We start from the raw sequence: 21,878 nt of genomic DNA, 5'->3' as shown, positions 1-21,878 counted from the left end.
CGAAAATTTAAAACTTGGTCTTCTTTCTCAAGAGCATTTGATCAAAAAACTATATAAAAGGAAAAATGAAAAACAAGTTATGGGCCATAATTTATGGCTCTCATAAACAATTAATTAAAAAGAATTGCTGCTAAAATCGGAAATTTCCTCGATCGCCTTGGGCGTGTGCTCCCCCCTTGTGGCGCATATTTACATTGGATCGGGTTGAAAGTAAAAATCTGAAGCAGTTGAGACAATTTGAAGACCAAATTGGCTCGCTTATCCAAATTATACACATTATTCCTCGTTAATTTTACGATCCAGCATCTCACAATGCTCACTAATGCATGAAAATAAAATCTACAATATTAAGTGATTGCAGCGGAAGTGGATCAAATGGGAGGACGTTTCCGTTTTGAAATTAGCGCCTTTGAACGCTGAAACAGCTGTATAATTTGGCAAGTGCAGAAGAAAAAAAGCTCTGGATTTTGCCAAAAATTGAAAAAATGCAGAAACCATAATAATTTAAAAACCCGTGAGAATTGGTATTTTTCTCCTAGGACTCTTTGATGAGTCTAGTTAAATTTCCTCCTGATTCATTTGTCCCCACCCGGTAGAAAGAAAGATGTTATTACAAATAAAGATAAAGAGGTAAGTACTTTACTCTTAAAAATTTAAAGACTACTGATTTGATCATTTGTCATTTCAAATCAGTTTATTGACAAATTACTGACTCAGTAATACTGAGCCTTCAATTCGAAAATCAACTCTTTTTTTGTCATTTTCAGAAGTATAAAAGGCAATTTTATGGAAGGTATTTACTAAACGAAATATCATTTATCGCAAGTATTGAATACCTGTTATAAGATTGTCCCTAAAACTTCTGAAAATGACCAAAAGAGAGTTGATTTAAGAATTGAGGGCTCAGTAATTTATCAATAAATTATTGAGGTATCATATCAACTCGTAACTGTGTATCATTCTTCTAATATCTCCTTAATTCTAGCCATCGAAAAACCGCAGAATGTCTCAACGCAACTTTCCTTTTTCTCACATGCTCGCATTTCCCTACACATAAATTATAATTTTTATAATCACAGATCTTGAAATTCACCTTCGCCTTGAGTAGCGGCGGCTTTGACCAGCTGGTGAGAAGTTTACACCAAAATCGAGTGGGCAGTTGAGCGCGTGAAAGAATTATTGCCAATCGGATTAGGCTCATTTTTTATTTTAGATCCCGCCGACGAAATTCTTAACGATGATCTTGGGTGTCTTAATCCGACAGACAGAGCTGCCAACAAATCAAAGCAAAAGCCGATGATACCCTTAACTTTCCTGGAAAATTTTAATAACCAAAAGAAAGGGATCATTAAGGGGGTAGAAACAGCTTTTTTCGAAAAAAGACGATTTTTGACCAGCGCTACAGACAAGAGAATCTTACATTTTCAATTTTTCTCTTCATATTTAGATAGATACATCTTAGATCTAGGAACATCTCCCTCAAAATTGGTTTTAGTCATCAATTTTTTGAGTAAGCGGGCTCAGAAGCAGCTCATCTCTCCGAAATTCTCGATTTTCGCCAATTTTCAAACAAGAATATCTCGAGTCCCCTGATAGTTAAACAAATTTCATTCACATTTTTGTTAAGCTCAACCCTTTTTCTAGGAACATTTATGAGGAAATTCCGTGAACATAAATAAATCTTATACTTTCTTTTATGTAGCAGCAGTCCAAAATCGAGAAAGCTGTTTCTACCTCCTTAATCCTGACTCTCAAGAAACCCAAACTTTCAAATTTTCTTTAGTGACACCCTTATTTTCAGTCGGACAAAGAACCATTATTTTGAAGTGAAAATAAGGGTGTCACTTCATTAAAATTTGATGAAAATAAGATTGAACACCGAAAATAAGATGTTTTGCCATAATTGGCTATTTATAAATCACGAAAAGTATATTTCTTGGGCAAACGAATGTGCATCTGTTTGGTTTTGCGCCAGACCGCGGCACCTCCACCATCGATCAACTGGTGTTGACACCACCGAAATTTCGGCGCACGTGTCACCGGAAAGAGGGACCTGACCGATCTCTGGAACTTTAATCGCCCATCTTCAGGTGACCAATTTAAGATCTTCTTTTGCTTATTTTCTAAATACAAACTAAACGGTCTTAAAATTCGAATTCACCAAGAATTACTCGTATCAATTTAACAGCTTTTAAAAAGGCAAAGAAGGAACATCAGGGGATTAAATGAGCGCGCGAAAAAATATCTCGACATTGGATTTATTATCGGAAGTACGGGTCGTCAAAATATGGGGATAATGGCCTTTATTATTTTCAGCTGGAAGGGATTTATTAAGTGGCCATCAATGTTAAGCGTTTTCTGTTTGATACAGTTTTTGACATAAAAACCATAAGAAAGTTTTTTCATTAATAATATACATATTTTTTCGTTTGCTCACCAAATTGAATTTATTAATATGAAATTTACAGTGTTTGGACGGCCACCCATTGGTACTTGCTGATTGAACCCAACCCTAACCCTAACCCTAGGGCTAACCAAAAAATTAAAATTGATGATTCCAGCCACAAGCTATTTTATATGTGTGTGTCCATTCCTCATCCCTTGTTGACTCTGTCCTTCCCTTTGATGTTGGAAGCGCAAACTCGCGGCTCGTTCAAGTTCAACAGTTGTATTCTTTGGCGCATCTTTCACTACCGGCCCAAAACATTCAATTCGCTCTTTTTCGCTTTCTATTCCAAATGCTTCTTGCCTTGCTTTTTTCATTCCTAATTTTTGAAAGAGAAGTTGAGGGCAGAGAAAAAGCCGATGAATCTGAGGAAAAATTACGAAATCATCAATTTTGTACCCAAATAGCCGCGTTTTGAGTAGCGAAAAATGATAAGAGCAGTTTTTATCAGTAATTTTCGTCATGAGTTTGGTTTTATCTAACTCCTTGGCGTTGATACCATTCAAAACCAAAATATTAAAATAAATGCTTCGTAATCTCCGAAAAGTACGGTGACGAGGAATATGAAGAATACGCTGTAAATGAGTACTCTGATATCTCCGAAAAGCGCTTCCCAAAAGGTGATAAACAAGATTTTTGTTTCACCAATTTTTTGGTTGAGCTACGGCAAGGGGTTAAAAAGAAGCTTGCATGTTCAAAAAATCTAATCTTCAGCAATAATTGTTGGCGTACGCAAATGCGGAACAAGAGCTTTGCTGCAGTTTTGCGGTCTTCATCCTCAGATCGTACACGCAGGTGACGTTAAATCCCACCGTAAAATGACTCTTTATTCGGCACCTAGAGCGCGAAATTCACTTCTTCAACGACAAGGAAAATTTCCAAAAAGGAACGACTTGGTATCGTCAACAAATGCCTCTCAGTCTGCCTAGTCAGGTGACCATGGAAAAGACTCCTGGTTATTTTATAAGGTAAATTTTCAAAAACCATAAAAACTAAATTTCTCATAAAGAATAAAAATTTTTCTAGGTCATTCTTATTTGGCCTAGCTCTCCAATTTTGTCAAAAAGCTAGAGTCTCCGGATGACTTAATAATTATAGCGCTGATGCTCCAAACCGACTCAAAGAGCTGATGAACAAGGGCTACATCGACAACTCCATCAAGGGGGCGCGAAAAATGATTACTCGTTTACTTTTTTTCACCAAAATTACAAATCGCAACGTGGCGGGGAGACCACAGTAGCTCAATTTTTTGCGCCCAGACAAGATCATTCTTGTCGTTCGCGACCCCGTCGACCGAATAGTGTCAAGCTGGGCGCAAATCTTGGAGAACCGAGTCAAAAAGGGGCTGCCACCGCCATCTGAAACGTTAGAAGATCGAATTTTGAACCGAGGAGGAAGAGTGAACCGACATCATAGTGCTGTGAGGACCAGCATCTATCTCAAGTGGTATAGAAACTGGCACAGGGTTAGGGTTAAATTTAGAGCTAAAAGTTAAATAAGAGTTTTAGCTTTTCAGAGGAAGGATTTTGGTGATTGATGCAAATGAACTCGTGGAATATCCTTGGAAGAGGTAAAATTAACGAGCTGTATAAAAAGAAACCATAACAGACTTCTTTTATAAATTGAACAAATATTTTTTAATAATTTCAATTATTGATTATTCAATTTTAACCGAATAAATATTTTCAATAAATAAATTATAAATTGCTTTTTAGTGTTCAAAAAGTGGAAGATTTCCTAGAGCTGCCAAATCTGGTGGACGAGTCGGAGTTCTATTTCAACTCAACTCGCGGTTTCTATTGCATGAATAACGGAAAGGGCCCTGGCCGTCCAAAATGTTTGAATAAGGTAACTTTGTGCTGCGTATTTTTTTTTGTCGTTGCGGCTAAGCACCACTTTTGACTCGATCGGGGGAGGAAGGATCTAGCAGAAGTTGTTTCGCCGCGGTGAGGAACAGACTCACGTTAATTTTCATTTTAGAGCAAGGGTCGGGAGCATCCGCCGATTTCGACCAATTTGAGGAAGAAACTCAAGCAGTTCTTCTACATCTACAACAACGCATTCTTCAAGAAAATCAACCAAGACTTCGGATGGAACAGAAACTGACTCTAGCAAGAACAATTCTCCAAATTCATACATTCGTCACTGCACAACAATTGATTATTTAACCCTTTAGCGGTAATAAACCAGATTTTAGTCAACTGTCTCTAGAACGCATATTTATAAGTAAGTTGAGCAAGAATGCTTTTAGTTGATTTTTACAAAAGAGAAAATGCATAAAAAAGTCGTCGGAGCCATAATCGGCATTCTTGTTGTCGGAATTTTTTTTCTCGTGAAATTTTTAACTGGCCATGGACATAGACTCAAGCAGGAAATGTTCCAACTTACTTTCTTATCAAAAATATAATTTGATGAGAATACAATTTGAACATTTAAAGCCATACACTAATGTTTGCCAACCAAAGTCAAGTGCTGAAAAGCCTGCTCACTTTTTTGTCGGAGACGAAGATTGGGATGCCGAGAAATTTCCTGGTGCCCAAGACAACATGTTTGTGATCGCATAAGTTTTATCCCACTGCTATCAAAGCTATTATTCTTCAATCAAGGTCGCCAAACCTCTTCAACGCAGAAGGACAAATTCTCGCTCAAGAAGAAATGCAGGTCGTTATGTCGGGCGATTCTGATATCCCCGTCAGCGACTGCCACCTCAAACTTATCCCAAAGAAGGACGAGAAGATCTTTGTCGCGTCGACGAGTTTCTTCTTCAACGCAAATAGCACTGAAATTACAGTAAAGGGTTAAAATGTGATGCATTGCGAGGCCCAAAACAAACAATTTAACCCGATATAAGACCTAACTACCGACATGACCAGCTGTGGACACGAATATTTGGCGATTAACGACAATAAGAAATGTGGTGGAATGAATATGACCGATCCCAACTTCTCAATGACCAACTTTGAAAACGTCGAACTTGGAGATGCTGGCGAAGTCGTCTTCTTTCACCTGAAAAATGACAACCCTGTTGATGGATATTTTATGTTCATCCTCACTACTCAATAATTATCACTTTGCTGTTTTTATTTTAAGATATATATACTTTTTTGTCAAATAAAAGCGTTTTCGAGTAAATGATCGAAAGTAGTAGAAAACGACCCGAACCAAGGGCGTGTCATTTCAGAAAAGAGCCGATTTTTTACCTGAAGTCTGAGAGGCATTTTCAGCGATTTATGGTTTCGACTAAGCTCGCCCGTAAAGCGGATTACTTACGATGTTGTTGTCTGGTTAGAAATTTGTTGCGGGTTACCAGAAGACCCTTGGTTGGGCCCTCAATCCTTCCCGGTAGAAGTTTTCTTTAGAAGGGTGTGGTGCATCAAAGTTCAAGCAGTTTTCAGCCCGATTCATTACAGTAAACAAGCTTGGATCGGAAGTACTTCAATTTTAATCGAACGGGGGTTCTTTAATATTGATCTAATGCATAAATTAATCCCTGAATGGATCATCTCATCACTTTTAGCGCACTTGGTTTTGGTTTTAGAAAGAAAGCTAGAATTTTCAATTAGCTTGATTTTTCAACAGCTTGAATTTTAAACCAGTCCTCTTCCTTGCTCAATAATTTACTCTCTCAAAGCAAGTTTGAGAAAGCACGCTTCTTTTTTTCGAGCCTTTTTTGAAAAATTAGCTAGTCCTGTACTAAGGAAAGAGAGAGATACAGAGATCAGAAGATGTTCAAAAAGCTCAGAAAGAAATTAAATTTGACCCCGGTAAGAAACGAGAAAAAGTGTTGATTTTCAAGGAAGATTTTAGACACAACAACAGGAGTTCATACCACAAGAGCAAGTTCAAGATTTGCAGCAACAGTAAGTTCTCTATTTTTCTCCTAAACTCAAGAAACCTCCTTATCACTAGAGCCGATACGCGGGCTAAAACCGTACCGAGAATGTCTTATCCTTTTTGCTAACAGAGGATTAAGTTTATTAATTCTCCTTGATTAACATTGAGTTGATTCTTCTGCTAAAGAAGGAACTAAAATAGATAATCGTTTTTTGCTTTATTTTTTGGTAATTTCGCAACAATCCTGGGCAGGGTGAATCAGGGACGGTCAAAACGCTGCGGTCAAAAAAGGGATGTTGTATGGTCGTGAATTTCTACCGGTAGAAGGTTCCTGTATCCGGATTTGTCGGCCGGTGTCAACAAAGGGACGCAACTAACGAGTACTAAGATAGCACTTTCCTTCCATTTTTTTTCTAAAACAACTGCTAGTATTTATTCACGTTTTTTCGAATCCAAGTCACGATTTTTTGAATTGCGGCTAATGTTCAATTTATTCAAATGAAATTATTTTTCCTGGCAAATGAGCGTCGACATGGAAATTGAGTTGAGCAATAAAAGAATCGAAACCTGACGTGTTTCGCCGTTCGAAATATTTTCTTTCGCAATAGCTGTCAGATTTGAAGTTCCTTGAAAGCCACCCAGCTTCAGTGGCTATTAGAAACGGACATGACTCTGAATTGTTTCCATAATGAAGCGCATAATCGAACCCGCGCTTGTCAACGCTCTTGGTTGAAAACTCCTTCCGGAATACAACCATTGAGCAGGAGCATTTTGATCAGTAGCCAACTTGAACTTTAGGGAGCTGGAAGCAACGACCGGTGAACTAAGCGGAGGAAATTGTAGGAGCTGGAGCGAGAACGTCTACTCAAAGCTCTTCCTCGATCCAGGTAGGATGAACAAACAGTAATTTCGGGATCGTCGATTGAAAAATATACGATGTTGATAATTGATGTTCTCGAAGTGTATTTTTGTTCAAGGTCGAACTAAGAGACGTCTTTGCATTGAGCTGTTTTTCAGCTTGAAACTAATTGTAACCCTAAGACAATAAATCTGCGACGCTGGCAGTCGTCAAAACCGAAATCTCATATGTGGACCTGTTCACCGACCGTGAGCACGTTCTTTTTCGCAGCAGGTGCATTGGTGGCAAGAACGACTCCGCGGCTCAGATGTTCGTCTACGACTTGATGAAATCAGGTAAGCTACTTTTCAATAATCACTTTTCAAGCCTTCTCGTTCAGATTGGGAGTCACGTGTTCCGCATGTAGAAGCTATCGAGGTATATTTTTTCGCTACAGACAGCTTTTTACAGTCATTTTTGGGGTTAAAATAGGTTGAAAACGTAGATTAATAGACAAAAATCAAAATAAGGATTTTATCTTTTTATGTCTAACAGACATTCTTGCTGTTTTTTCTAGTATTTGACCTAAATGAATTCCAGCGCAATATCAGACAGTAGTTTTTACAGGCTGTTGATAAATAATTTAGCTGAACGTGGACATTATCATGTCCTCAAGCCCACTTTCGACAACAGCTCAGAGCCTCTTGAATCTTATCAGGTACAGTGATAGATATCTACGGACTGGCTTATCCATTCACCTAGGGTGGAGAAAGAACTGCTCAAGCACAAGCAGTTTAGAGGACAGCTCAACATTACGATTCGCTTTGCTCATCCCTACGGCTGGGAAGCAAAGGTATGATTTCAAAATTAAAATTGAACTTGAAAAACCCGATTATTGACCCAGAAAAAAGTGTCAAATAGTTGAAAATTCAATTTTTGCGAAAACAGGACTGAATTATCTCATGCTTAGTTAGTTGCTTAGTTACAGTAATAGAACACCACTAAGCGGCTTTTGAGGATGAGCTCGTCCGGGAACAGATACATCAAGGCCTCCGTGATCTCTACGCTCACGGAGTAAATCTAGGAGCGCTGGATTTTCAAGGCATCCTCGAGGAAATGCGCCTCGACGGATTAGGAATGGGATTGAAAAACAATCATAAAACTGCCAATTTTAACTAATTCGATGTTGAACCCCGAATCAGAAGAACTCCAAGACGAGACAATGGTCCGAAAGCTTATTGGCCGTCGGCAAACTTATCAAACAGGCGATAACGAGCAGCAGGTAATCAGTCATTCAAGGGCGCCTTCTTGTTAAGAACCGAGGTGGATAAAGGACCAGTAGTGCCCTGTAAAGCAGTTTTGATAACTCTCACTCTAAGCAAGCAAAAGATTTTAGAGAAGTCAAAGCGTGCCACGGTCTCCGGCCGACGCATGGTTTGAAAATCGGCTTCCGCGGTTGAAAAACTAACGAGAGTGCGACCGGACGTCCTAAACGCCGACCTCGTCCAGCGGGTCGAACACATAATGTTTTGGCACTAGTTGTTCCGTGAAAATGGAACCGGTTTATTTTCAGGCTTTGGTTCATCCGCTCCTCTCGTCCAAACCGAGTCCGTTTCCTTCTTCTACGAATCTTCCGCCGGGGGTCATTGAGGAACGACAACGAGCGCAGATTGAGTTCTGAAATCAATAAAATGAAGTGCAAGAAAATCGAGTTAATCGGATATTTGAATGAATACAGAACTCCGGAAAGTCGCGAATGGGCCAGCCGTCGCTGAGCGATGAAGATCAATACCAGGTAAACTTCCTCAGTTTGAAAAGACACGCTCTACAGAGCCGGATTCGATAATCTTCCCGCCAAACTCAACCGCGGTCAGGGCGCGGTTAGACAAGCCCATTGAATCACACTTTTATATTTATTTTACGAACGTGCCTGAAATGTTAAAAAAACTGCTTATATTTCTTCGTTTTAGGCATATTTGATGAATCGGCTGGACAATATACTCGAGCCGGATTTCGAAACTCGGGGAATTCAGCGACCGACTTCAGTGGCCCGACATGTCATGTCTACCACTCCGAAAAAGGTTAGGAAAATTGAATGTTTTGGGAGTTGCTTGACAGGATTTGATTAATTGAACATTCTAGTGCTTCGATCAAGTTATGTCGCAACTAAAAAGGGGATCGGATGCGCAGACGTTGGGGAGTAAAGAGGCAAGTATTGCAGGTAACTCGACTAGATCGACGAAGCCAACGACGCCGCTGATGACTCATCAGAATGTTAATCAATTATCTGTCAAGGTAAGGAAGTCATGTTTCTCGTGAACTTATTAAAATTATATATGTGATACTTATATCGATTGTCTTCAGGAAGTCTCGTACTAAAAATATACTCAGAAAATCATAAACACCTGAAGATTAAATTCAATATTTTCTCTAAGAATAACGAGTTTTATGGTCTCTGAAAGATTTTATTCAATAAGAGCAGAATACGTTAAAACCAATTATTTCTTCGAGTAAAATCCATTTCCGCCAAGAACGAATCGCATCAGCTCAGGGTACTTTTCGTAAAGCTTGGCTTGCTGATCAACTGTGCTATCAGGGCTCTCAATTTTTCGTACGAAATTAGCCTCTTCTTTCTATTTTTACTCAATATCTCGAAAACTAAAAGTCAAGTGAGAGCCCAAAATCTTCCTCCATCCCTTTTCACATCCCAGCCCGGGAGCGAGGCGTAAAAAGCCGAAGCAGTGAAAGAAAAAAAACTCAAGAAAGTCAAAAAGTTCATGTTTCGCTTTTTCTTCGTTGCTCGAAAGTATTGCTGTCGGAAGATAGCTTTCATCCCTTTTATCCATCATCGGCATTCAATAATTCAGATCGAGTACAACTGTATTGAGGCTAATTTTGCATGTAAATATTGATACTTGCTGACTTTCATCTTTCGAATTCCATTTATCCATCAAAGGGGCCTTATCCTCCATTAATTTTTGAATATAATACTTTTATCCCCTCAGCTATTCAAACAACGATCTGAGACAGTAAACGATATTGAGTTTGCCATCAAATATTGCATTTTTATCGCACTTTTCAAAGAAAAAAACAGTGAGTTCATCAGTTCTCTTGAGAAAACTATCGATAAAGATATGTCTCGTTGAACTTTATTTGAACCGAAGATACAGATAGAAAAGGTATAAAACTGTACAATTTCAGATCGCCGAAGAAAACAATGTCCGCGACGAGCAAATGTAATTTACGACTTTGGGAGCGCTATCTTGACATGCGTTTATCAAGATAATTTTTGTAAGAAAACTGTAAAATAAAAATCTGACGCTTGTTCTTTCCTCGCATTGAGTTCCCTCGCAAACTTGAGTTAGAATTTGAAGCATTTGACGCGCTCTGCCGCGGACCAGGAAATGCCGTCTTACGAAGCGAGTTCCTCGTTGTCGCCAAGTTGGTGGAGTGGGGGAGTGATGATGACGCTTCCTTCCCTTGGGGTTTTTCGCGACGCGTTTTTGTTGGTGGACTCGAGGAAATTGGAGGAAGTTCGGGGAGGATTCGGGAGTTGGCAAGATCCAGAAAGCGCTAAGATATTTTCTGCTGACAAGAATCTCACACACTCCTTGGGCAATATTTGATTTCGTAGAGCTGTTTTGATGTATTATAAACTAATTTAAGGACCCCTCGTCAACAATTTTCGAAAAATCTGTTTTCGGAATTTCAAAATTTTGACCCCGGAAATGGATTCTACGGGTCAGAAAACGATTTTGAGGCTTCATTTTTGGGGGTCGATCTCGACTCTAACACACTCAAAATCGTATTTGAAATTTGGACTTTTTGACGAAAAATGACGAAAAAATCCCAATTTTGCTTAAATTTTACATTTTATTGGTCAAAAAGTGCTCCTAACAAGTTTTTATGATAAATTTTACTTCCAGGCACACTCAGAAGCCAAAATATGGCTGTTTTGAAATTTTCGATTTTTTTGAGGAAAATTGTTGACGGGGTTCCTTAAAAAAAATTTCTTTATCTTATTATGCAGTCGTACTGATGATGTTAGATATGCAAAAATATTTTTTATAAATTCATTTTTTCCTCAATAAAAAGACTTTACTGATATAAAATTTATAATTCTTATGGTGATTATTTTTCGTTTATATATTAATCGAAAACAGCTCTACGAAATTCAAAATTGCCCCTTGGGTGCGTGACATTCTTGTCAGCAGAAAGTTTGTTGAAAGAAGTGCCCGGCGGTTTTTCTGTTCTATTTGCGCCCATATTCACTGTCTTTCGATAGTTTTAGGACAATTGGGAAGGCTACTTGAAGCGCTGAGGCTCACCTGTGCCAATTCAGAATGCGGATTGCGCTCAAGTACTTGGGTACATAACTCTCTGATGCGACGCCAGGGTGTCACTTTGGACAGGACTAACGTTTTTACCAGCTCTTTATTTATCGGATAATAACAAACATTAGTCCATTTGACAAACTGATAGCAAGGAAGATAATCAACTTGGAATGAAATTACAATCCGCTTTCCTAATCGTAAATTCTCATTCACCAGCTTCACTCGTCTCAAAATCTCCTCCGTCAATTGCGAAAGCTTCCAATTTCTAGTGACAGCAACATCTTCCTCATTCAACCCTTCTCCAAAATCAAGTCCTCTGAGCGCTAGAATCCCATGATGAAAATGCCTGATTCGCTCGGCATTTGGACTGGAAGATTTTCCTTCTTTGAGCTTTTCTTCCGCCAGTTGTAATTTTTCATAAATTTCTTCGATTTTCGGCGAGCGGGAGAGAATCAGCCCTTTTTGCGTGATGGGAGGAAGCGATCGCTCTTGGATCATCTTCGATTTCGAGAGCCCTAGAATTTGATTATCAAATTTATGCAGCTTGGAAAAACGAAAAGTGGGCGAAAAAGGACGGTCCCTGCAAATATTTTCACCCGTCGCCCGGAAGTAATTATCAAGTATTTGTGTATTCACTGAGGCGATAAATCGACAGCAGGAAAAATTGCCGCAATCTGCATGCCTCATTGACTAAATCTCTTCAGTCAAAAAATGTTCCGAAAAGTAGCAGAATCTACAATTTCAGACATGGGAAGAAACAGGGAAATTTGACCGCAGATTACAAAAAAGGGTTCAAAAGAAATTCTAGCCGAAAAATTTTCTGTAATAAAACTGTCTTAAAATCTTACCCATGTGCTCCCAAGTCGCTCCAAAATAATTCTCATCTTCGTCTTCGCTCTCTGACATTAGGAAACGGTAGTTTCTCTTTTGAAGCAAAATCTTGGCAAGTTTTCTTGACGCCCTTTTTTGATAAAAAAGATTTGGATTTTGTATTGTTGGTTGCGTGAATGAAGATTGGTGAATAAAACCTGTGTCAGACAAAATGTTCTACTTCACACAAGAGGTTTTCAACGAATTACTAAAGACGATGGGACAATAATCAAGATTAAATAGCAGAGCACTGTATTTGAATAGCAGCGCACTCTCACGGATATCCAGTAAACAATTGTCACCACTTTCAAAAGAAGCTACATTTTAATTTACAACCCCGACAGATTTAATTCTAGTATAAGAACTTCAATCTGCGCATGCAGCATGGACACTGTATACTTTCGACAAGTATTTGAACGCCCGAAATATTCTGTAAATTGTGTCCGAAAGTTAAATATTTTCGAGGCCCTCGAGTCTAGGGAAAAGAGGTCATTCGAAGTAGCCAGCTTCGTTTACGCCTGTAAACAATTGCGATGACTTGCGTTTATTTGAGGGTGTTGTAGTATGGCTTGCGTGAAATAAAGACACACTACAATTGTAATAAAAAGCTAATAAGCGTTTCCGATTTATTCTGCGACCAGCGCTAGTACAGTCTCAGTACAGTAATCTCTAGGCATAAAGCCGTATGTCTTGCTCAAAGTGACCCCTGAGAACGTTACTGATTTGATGGAGGGTGTCGTCCTTATATAGTGGTCACTTTTCTACGAGGATATTCTCGGCTTATCCGAGAATATCAGAGCAGCGCCCAAGAATATCGGGAGAGCGTCCGCGGATATTCTCGGCCCTTCCGAGAATATCGGAGCGCCGCGCGAGAATATCGGCGGAGCAGCCGAAATTATTGGTGGTGCAGTGAATAATTAATAACAAAAAGGGAAAAGGGAAAGGTCGCCGCGCGTTGGGCGCGTACAGTGATCAGTAGCAGAAATACTATGTAGTAAAACAGTCATACGTTATAGTCATACTATAACACTCTTCCCTCCTTCATTAATTAACACTTGGGCTCCAATGTTGATTCATCGATTCTGGATTCATCATCAGGTGATGCGGATATTGTGCTCAAGTTCCGTCAATTTTCTTAGCAGCAATATTACTTGGTCAAGATTTTTGCGCGATTTTAAGACGAGAGTTCCGACTTATTCAATCATCCTTTCCGTGAAACACTGAAAACGTTGACTTTTGTCCACAATCGAAAGAAGAAAGTGAATGTTTAGTCGGGAAAGATGTCGATTTAGTTCTTGTTAGAGATGAAAAGATGTCGCTTATTGACTCTTGACTAAATCCAATCACAATGTTTTTTATGTAAGGCTTCTGAAATGATGAATAACAGGCTTTTTTGATCAACGAAAGTTTGAGTTGTCAGAAGAATCGAAAACATTTTTGTAACTCGGGTGATCCAGAATAATAAAAGAAGATTCAACTTCTTTTCTCTTCTCTCCTCCCTTCGGTTAGAACTTTTTCAATCTTCGAAGTTCTTCTTCCTTTTCGTCAACTTTTGTTTTTTTTTTATATTCTCTTCGTTGAATTTGTTAATCAAATTTGTTTTCCATTTTGGTCCGTTAATTTCGCTCCAGCTTATGTTTTTCCTACACTGGGGGCAAGTCTTACTGGAAATCAAATACCAGTAGTCGATGCATTCACCACAGAAGGCGTGGTTGCAATTTAGTCTTTTAGGTGATCTTACAGTATCCAAGCAAATCAAACATGAAATACTGAGTCGGTTTGTTTGAATCTGTGATTCGGTTCCCCTGTTTGTCGACCGCGCTTGACCGTTTTCGTTGTAGCTGATTTTTTTCTTCTTTGGCGAGTTGTTTGATTTTCCTTCTGTTTCTTCGTCGTTGATTCGTGAATTTTTCGTGCATTCCTTATCAAATTGCATATCATTTTGGTGATGATAAATTTTGTTTTTGTTTGGTTTTCGTTTCATTTCGTAGACCTCGAGTTATCTTAATAAGTCAGAGTTAGTGTTTTGTCTTTTACTCGGCTTATTCGCAGAAAGAATTATCGAGGTGAACAAATTTTGATTTCGCAGTGAAGTCTCTTCCCGAATCGACGTTTTCTGTCTCTTCTGCGTGAGTTGTTGACATGAAGTTTCTTGGAGGACGATCTTCTATCCTTAGCTCCATGTCTCAGAAAAACTTACCATACGGCACTTTCTGTCCTCTAGTCTTTCTTCTAGGCACCGCTGATGTTGATATTTCCTCTTCTGCTTCTACTGATGGCGCCTGACTATTAACTACCGAATTTTCATCCGGTTTAACGATTTCTTCTTTATCGTTATTCTTCTCCTGAAGTGTCGTCTGCTCCTAGGTATATCCGTTAGCCATCAACATACACTTTTCTGACGCGTCATCATACCTTTGGCGAATTCTTAAGATTCCGGTGCAGGATCCGTATTCGATCGCGGTGCACAAGAAATCGCCTCCTAGGAGCTTCGATCGGGGTTACAATGTACGTATATTTGTCGCATCTTTTTTGTACGACAAATCCTCTTTTCCACGGAGTGAAGAGTTTTCCACTTACTCCTGGTGGAATCATAGTTTTTAAAAGAACTTCTGTTCCAATATCTATCCCATTAGAATCAGTATCGTCAGGTATCTCCGTCGATGCTACTGCTTGCTTCGCAACAAGTTGTGAAAGTGCAGCACACATTCGAGCTCCCGACTCTTTAACCCATAGTCGAACATCTTCGGGGATTTTTCCATTGTAAGTATTATTACGAAATGGCTCGGCTAGAGTCCAGCCATGAATGGCTTGAAAAGGGCTTGAGCCCAAGGCTGAGTGGTAGCTAAGGTTCATTGACAGTTGGATTGATGGGATGTAAGTGTCCCATCGGTTTTCTTCTATGTTTAACGCTTTGAGATGCTTGACAATCTCACGGTTTGCTCGTTCTATCAGGCCTTGTCCTTGCGGCCGATAAGGTGTTCCATAGTTGATGCAGGTTCCAAAGGACGTAAGTAGTTCTTTAAGGATGCTGTTGGAGAATTCTTTTCCATTGTCGCAAGAAACTGCCCGTGGTGGCCCTCTTAGGAAAAATATATCCATTATTGCTTTAGCAACATGAGGTGCTGATTTATCCACGATGGGCCTGAGCTCTATCCAGCGAGTCAGATTGCATATTGCCGCCAATATGTATTTCTTACGTGTCGGAGTCGATGGCAGGGGTCCGAGAAGATCGATAGTTACGGTCATGTATGGATGTTGTTCTTTCGGAGCCGCTACTGGTGAAATCTTAGGTTTCTCCAACGCTGCCATCGTAATACAAGCTGGGCATAGTTTGATGTAGTCCTTTGTCTTTCTTGACATTCCAGGGAACAAGATTCCAGATTTCCTCATTGCTTCGATCATATTCGTTACTCGCGCGTGTTGTGGAAGATGGTAAGCTGAGATGATTCTCTTCTGTAACTCCATTGGTATTGGTATCCGATCAACTTTCCCTACCAAGATGAAGATTCCGTCTTCAGCAAGTTTGAGCTTATATTTTCCTTTCAATGGTTTCCAGTCATGTTTGAATTTCAGGAGAGATTCATCTTTGTCTTGGCATTCTCGTAGCTCGGCTTTTGTGATTCCTTTGAGCTTGATCCAGGTTGGTATCGCCTTCTGAAGACTTCTGAATTTGGTTTCCGTTGCATTATCGATATGGTTGACAACTTCAGGTGGATCGAGTCGGCTAAGGCTATCACAAACGCTCATTTCACGTGATTTTCCGTCCATGTGCTTGATCGCGAAATCGTATTCGCTCAATTTTTGGAGCCAACGCGCTTTCTTCGCTGATGGTCGTTTAGTCTGTCGGGTTTTATTTTCCGAGCAGATGAATGCAAGACATCGACTGTCTGTTCTCCAAAGAAATGATCTTCCGTAGCAATGATGATGAAAATTTTCGAGTGTTTTGATGAAGGCATACATTTCTTTCTCGTGAATCGGCCACTTCAGTTGTGAGTCTTTGAAAAATCCACTACAGTATCCAAGTGGGCGTTCAGTCTCGTCGCCGATTTTCTGGCTTATCATTCCTCCGTATCCCGTGAGACTCGCATCGCTTGTTACTATAAGTTGCGAATCGGGATCACGTGATGGGAAGGCAAGTTTATTCTGTTGTAGAATCGCTGCTTTTATCTCATCAAACACATTCTGATGTTCATCTTCCCAGTCATAAACTGATTTTGTTCCACTGATTTTGTATAAAGGCGCCAATTTAAAGTTAAGTCTTGGAATAAGCGAGCTGTAGTATGAGCACATCTCGATGAATCGACGAAGAGCTCTCTTGTTTGATGGAACAGGATAATCTCTGATTGGAGCTAGGTTGTCATGCTCGGGAGAGTATCCTGAAGGGGTTATTCTGTATCCAAGAAAGCTTATGCTCTTTCGTGCGAAGAGGCATTTTTCCGGATCGAGAATGAATCCAGCAGTTGTAAGTCGATCGATCGTTTCCTCGACGGCACTAAGATGCTTTTCTTCCGATTTTTCGATCACAAGGATCTCATTCAGAGTAACAAAACAGCTATCACTTATGACGTTTCCAAGTGTTTCCTTTAATGCCATTTGGTAGACATTGGGAGCAATCTTCAATCCTGGTGGAATACGTTTGAATTGATACTGTTGGTCAAGTGCACTGAATGCTGTTAGTGGTCTGCTTTCCTCACATAAGCTCATGTGGAGAAAAGGCTGCTGAATCTCAATTTTGCTGAAGAACGATGCTCCTTCCAGCTTTTCCAAGGTCTCTTTCGGTTCGTCCTGAAGACAGTCATTTCCAGCTATTCTGAGATTGAGCGAGTGCATGTCTACACAAACGGTATGTTCACCCGTCGTCTTTTTGACTAGTTGGAGTGGTGCGTTGTATTGGCTTCCTTTAGCTTTTTCGATGATTCCAGCTTTCTGCATTGCGTCAAGTTCTTTTCTTAGCCAGTCTTGCTGGCTGATGGGTATTCTCTTCGGTCGGACCCAGGCTCCAGGGAGTCTTGGGTCAAGTAACTGCAGTTTAACTTTAGGTCCTTTATATATTCCAACGTCGGTCTTCTTCTTCGAGAATGAACAGGAATGCTTCTCGAGAATGACTTTCAGCTTCTCTTGGCCTTGTGGGCTTAGCTCTGTTTTTGATATAATATCATTGATATCATCAGCCGACAATCCCCTAGGAGTTTCGGTTTCTGAGTTTTCCGGTACCGAGTCAATTCTGGCCAGGAAAATCTTCGGTACTGTGGTCGGTGGGCCCGGGTATGTGATCAAGAAATCGGCTTTCAACTCACTTGACTTCATGATCATAGACACGTCCGGCACACCAGGCGATGAGCTGGATTCTAAGGTGAGTAAAACTCGGTTAGAGGGCTGCTTCTCTTCTGCAAGGTCTTCGGCAGCAAGTTTCAGGGTATTGAAGCCCTTTGAAGCATTTGCCTCCAATACTTTCAGTGTAACTGTGTTCCTCTGTCTCGCGAGTTGCACTGGTCTACCATCAATCAGTGCAGAATTGCTATTTATCTGCAGTGTATGGTTCTGGAGACTGTCACATCCAAGTATTAATTCCGCGCGAAGGCCAGGTATAATACTGACGCGAACTGAAGGGAAGACAATATCAGGATAGCTTTTGATTGTGACATCCAGTATAATGTCATAGGCGATTTCCATTGTCCCTCCCTTAGCCGCTATTGGATGGGCTCTGCGAGTTTGTTCTTTAATGATTTTGGAGCCGTTCTTTTCAAGACTTTCGGCGAAATCAAGGCTTGCGCAACTGTAGGTTGCGCCTGTATCGAGTAAAGTCAATACGTCTTGTTTGACGCCATTGCGGGCTTTCGCCTTGACATTGGCGTACACAATAAGTGGTTGATAAGGTTTTTTCTTAGTCGGTTCCGGTTCCGTTTTCGTTTCCATATTTCTAAGCCGATTCGCAGCTGGCTTAGGTGCTTTTGTTCGCTCGATAGCCTGTCCCTCGAGGGGTTCTAGGCTCTCTCGGATATCCTTGTTGTTGTTTTGTTCTTTCTTTTATTCGGACAAATCGTTGTTTTAAAGGCTTTTGGCAGTCACGCCACATGTGCCCTTTGGAGTCGCAGTTGTAACAAACAACATTTGATTTGTCAATAAGCTTTCTAGAGCTTGATCTTGGCATTTCGTTTCGTTGTTCATAACCTCTTTGTTTTTGCTGATCGTTGATGTTATACACAAGATGTTGAGTGTTTGCATCGTAGCTTTGATCATCCACCATTTGGGCCTTCAAAACTGCGTCTTTAAGGTCGTCTAGCTTTATTGGTGTTTTCCTTCTTTCAACATCTAAGTCTCTTATCAGTTCGGTCTTCTGAATTTTCGTTGCATTGTTCAGCAGGATAGTGTAAAAGAGGTTTGGTGTCTCCCCTTCTGTTGGGTCTCTTCCCGTCATTCCATACATTGATCTTAACCGTATGAAAAATTCGATAAGTTTCTCATTCGGTTTTCTTCTTGCGGTGATAACTTTGTTCATGCTCGTTGTTGAGGATCCATTGAAATATCGTCCAAGGCCTTCGATGAACGTCTTGAAGTCTTTTCGATCTCTAACCCCAACTACCTCGTCCAGGTAGTGGTCTCTTGGTCTCAGCGTGAGAAGAAATAGGTTGATTAATTGGCTGTCAGCAAGTCCTGATTCTTTAGCGCTTCGTATAGCAATCCGGTTTCTTGCTAAATGCTCGTCAAACGTAATGTCCTCGTTGTCAGTCCACGATATCATATTGAATTTTGCGGGATTCGCGAAAAATTTCTTGACTTCCGTCCTCACAAATCTTTTCCTCTCTTCCTTACTCTCATCTGCTCGTTCCTCTAGACTTTGCAGGTTACTTCCCTCACTTCCCCCAGTGAGTTCCTCATTGTCACTCATCGTGTTCTTCTTTGCAAAATATTTTCTGAGATCATTGATGGATTCTCCCATGTCTTTTAATGCGTTAAACTGCATCTCTCCTTGCATTCGCAGGTTAAGAAGTTCAGTTTGATTCGCGTTGACAATTTTCTTCAGCTCGGTGTTTTCCTTCTCAAGTTTCTCGAGTCTTTCTTGCTTTTCGTCTTCTCGCTTTACTTCTCCGATGTTGTTTGTCTGGGTCTGCTGTGGTGTTTCAATGATTATGTTTGATCGTTTTGCATAATCCTCCTCGATAAAAATTGCTGAATCCGATTCTTCTTTCAAGATCCTTTCCGCCATCGTTCTTGATTTACGCAGCTTTTCTTCGTTCTCACCTAGTCTCTGAACTATACCTGTGGAGCTTTCTGTTATCAAAACGAATGTGTCAGGACAATCTGCTTCTTTCGCCGCCAGCCGAAGATCTCTTTCAAGATCTTCTTTGGTCACGTGAATCGCGATTTTATTTGGAACTCCGTTCGCTTGTGCTGTGTTGATTTTGATTAGTTTCATTGTTAAGATTTGCGTTTGTCTAAAAGCATATAAATTTTAATTTTGATTAGCTAAGTGTCTTTTATACCCGGACAGACTAGACAGTTAAGGAGAAGTGAGAGGTTAACTTCAGTAAAAGAAATTGTCAACAATGAAATGTTTTCGCAATGCGAGATTTAATTCTTCCCGTTGTAGGTGAAAGTTTCATCGAACTTCTTGACATTGTCCGCCTCAAGTTGAGCAAAAAAAGATTCAAAGTCGGTGTCTGCATCGAGGCACGGCAAAGGAGGATTTAAATTGTTGGAATCATTTTGATTAGGCTCTCCGATTTCGTTTGCTGGTCGTATATCTGGCTCAATACTCTTGTTATCATTCCATGATTCGGCACTTTGATTTGGTAGAATAATGTTCATGTCATTATTTGTTAATCCTTGCTCTGAAAGAGTTCTCGCTCTTTTGGTTTGTCGATGAGTTTGTTGGTCAGTAGTTGCTGACTGTAGCTGATTGCTTGGTTCCACCATGTGTGTCCCTTCATGCATATTTCCGGTAAAATTTCCCTGGTTACCATCTAAATTCAAAATTTTGTCAATGTTATCAGGCAATAGGTAAGCTTGAATTTTCTCGCCAGTGTTATTTGCCATGAAGAAAGAGTCACTGTCGCCGACAATTTTTTGCCGTTTAGCTGGTGGGCCGGTCGCATCAGTTGAGTCGAAAGCTTGTTGGCTTGGCTGAATTCCGCCGTTTCCAGTCTGATTCATCAGTTGTTGGTTCTTTGTCTGCAGGCTTGATTGTTGACTGTGATGGTTGGTAATAATCGGAAGTGGTCTTATATCGACAGCTGAGACATTGTTGTTCAACGATCCGTAATACACCTCTTGAAATCGCAAATTGAGAACTGGAGGTTTATTTATCTCTATCACTTGTTGTGCCCTTTTCTCGTTTCTCACAGAATGTCCCGGATCTTGTCTCGTCGGCACCATGCCTGTTTCAGCCTGCCAATTTCTAGGATCCCTTCCTTCAGAAAATCCTTGAGAAGTAGTTGATCTTCCTTCATGGAAAGAATGTTCAATTTTCCTCACGAACTCTTCCATCTTTATTTTGGAAATTCTCATCTCGGAGTTGGTCTTGATCTTTAAAAAGTTTCTCCAAAACTCTTGCTGTCCATTGAACATTTTATCAAACGCAACGCGCACTTGTGTCCCGATTCCCGTTATATTTCCATGTTTTGATTTCCAAACGTCGCACACAAATGTTGCTTTGCAGATCCAGAGAATTAAGTGCTCCCTTTGGTCTCTTCTTTTCCTTGACTGGCTAATTAACCAATGATTGTAAAGAGCTTCTGATTGTCCGACGGAGAAGTTTTGCGTGGCTATGAATTCCGTCGTGTCTCTACGGATTTCTTCTATAATCGCAATCATGTCGAAAATTATTTGCCATTTCTCTGGTTTCTGTATATGTTCGGTTGGTGGATATATTGACAGGACTCGTGGAAGCACATAGCGGTAAACCATTTCTTTTTCGGTGCCATCTTCAAAATAATAAAGGATTTGTTTTGATTTGATTGGCATTTTCACGATATCAAAAAATTGAAATTTTTCAATTTTCGAAGACAAGTTAGTCTTACTTTTTTAAAGGTGGTGATTTTGAGAGGGTGCGCACTTCCTGAATAATTTATTTCTTCTATCGTCTGATTGGATGCCTGAGTCAATATAGGTGCTGCGAGCCACTCAGAGCGCGCGCTTGTCCATAAATATTAATGTATTCAGCGCCGAAATTTTCGCTTTTGAAATCGGGCGTCATTCTGCATTTTGCCTTCCTTGTGATCAGTCGCACTATTTTTCGCGTATTGTCCAGCTCTTTGAAAGAGAAGAAAAAACTAAGAAAGAGATGATTTATTGTTTTAATCTTTTTGGAAATAAAAATTTCACGTTATTTATTTAATACTTATTCTTGATAGTTTTTTTTTTTTAAATTTGTTGTTAATGCCCTCTTTATCCAAAATTATTCAAAATTGCCCCTTCTATTTTTCTTAGGGGTGTAGTCATCGCTTTTTTTGCCAAGTCTCAAATATTAAATCTGGGTCAATTTTTTTTTCCAATCCTCATAGAACTCTGAACAAATTATTCGAATGGTCATTTTCTCTATTGCAACCAGAAA

The 21,878-nt window shown here is 40.0% G+C and overlaps 4 protein-coding genes across 4 annotated transcripts; 3 read left to right on the top strand and 1 right to left on the bottom strand.

The window, feature by feature from the left end:
* The first annotated feature begins 2,908 nt into the window (after window positions 1-2,908).
* Window positions 2,909-4,618, top strand: LOC145711821 (heparan sulfate glucosamine 3-O-sulfotransferase 1-like). Its single transcript, XM_081789511.1, has 6 exons — window positions 2,909-2,917; window positions 2,994-3,066; window positions 3,161-3,241; window positions 3,288-3,414; window positions 4,162-4,294; window positions 4,427-4,618. The coding sequence occupies exons 1-6, from the start codon at window positions 2,909-2,911 to the stop codon at window positions 4,550-4,552; spliced, it is 549 nt and encodes a 182-aa protein (XP_081645637.1). The 3' UTR covers window positions 4,553-4,618.
* A 2,466-nt stretch (window positions 4,619-7,084) lies between these two features.
* On the top strand, window positions 7,085-8,297 carry LOC145711820 (uncharacterized). Its single transcript, XM_081789510.1, has 6 exons — window positions 7,085-7,167; window positions 7,322-7,474; window positions 7,519-7,556; window positions 7,766-7,836; window positions 7,881-7,971; window positions 8,136-8,297. The coding sequence occupies exons 2-6, from the start codon at window positions 7,447-7,449 to the stop codon at window positions 8,295-8,297; spliced, it is 390 nt and encodes a 129-aa protein (XP_081645636.1). The 5' UTR covers window positions 7,085-7,167; window positions 7,322-7,446.
* Window positions 8,298-8,828: 531 nt separating this feature from the next.
* LOC145711322 (uncharacterized) lies at window positions 8,829-10,440 on the top strand. Its single transcript, XM_081789043.1, has 4 exons — window positions 8,829-8,913; window positions 9,089-9,199; window positions 9,261-9,413; window positions 10,320-10,440. Exons 1-4 carry the CDS (start codon window positions 8,875-8,877, stop codon window positions 10,356-10,358), a joined length of 342 nt encoding a protein of 113 aa, XP_081645169.1. The 5' UTR covers window positions 8,829-8,874; the 3' UTR covers window positions 10,359-10,440.
* A 1,116-nt stretch (window positions 10,441-11,556) lies between these two features.
* On the bottom strand, window positions 11,557-12,489 carry LOC145711819 (uncharacterized). The gene is made up of 3 exons (XM_081789508.1): window positions 12,301-12,489; window positions 11,640-11,967; window positions 11,557-11,593 (listed from the first exon to the last, which is right to left on the bottom strand). Exons 1-3 carry the CDS (start codon window positions 12,356-12,358, stop codon window positions 11,557-11,559), a joined length of 423 nt encoding a protein of 140 aa, XP_081645634.1. The 5' UTR covers window positions 12,359-12,489.
* Between the last annotated feature and the right edge of the window lie 9,389 nt (window positions 12,490-21,878).

The sequence above is a fragment of the Oikopleura dioica genome, chromosome 1 (assembly GCF_907165135.1).
Source record: "Oikopleura dioica chromosome 1, OKI2018_I68_1.0, whole genome shotgun sequence".
Lineage (NCBI taxonomy): Eukaryota > Metazoa > Chordata > Appendicularia > Copelata > Oikopleuridae > Oikopleura > Oikopleura dioica.
Note: the sequence above shows the minus strand (reverse complement) of the source record. Positions and strands in the feature narration are given on the sequence as shown.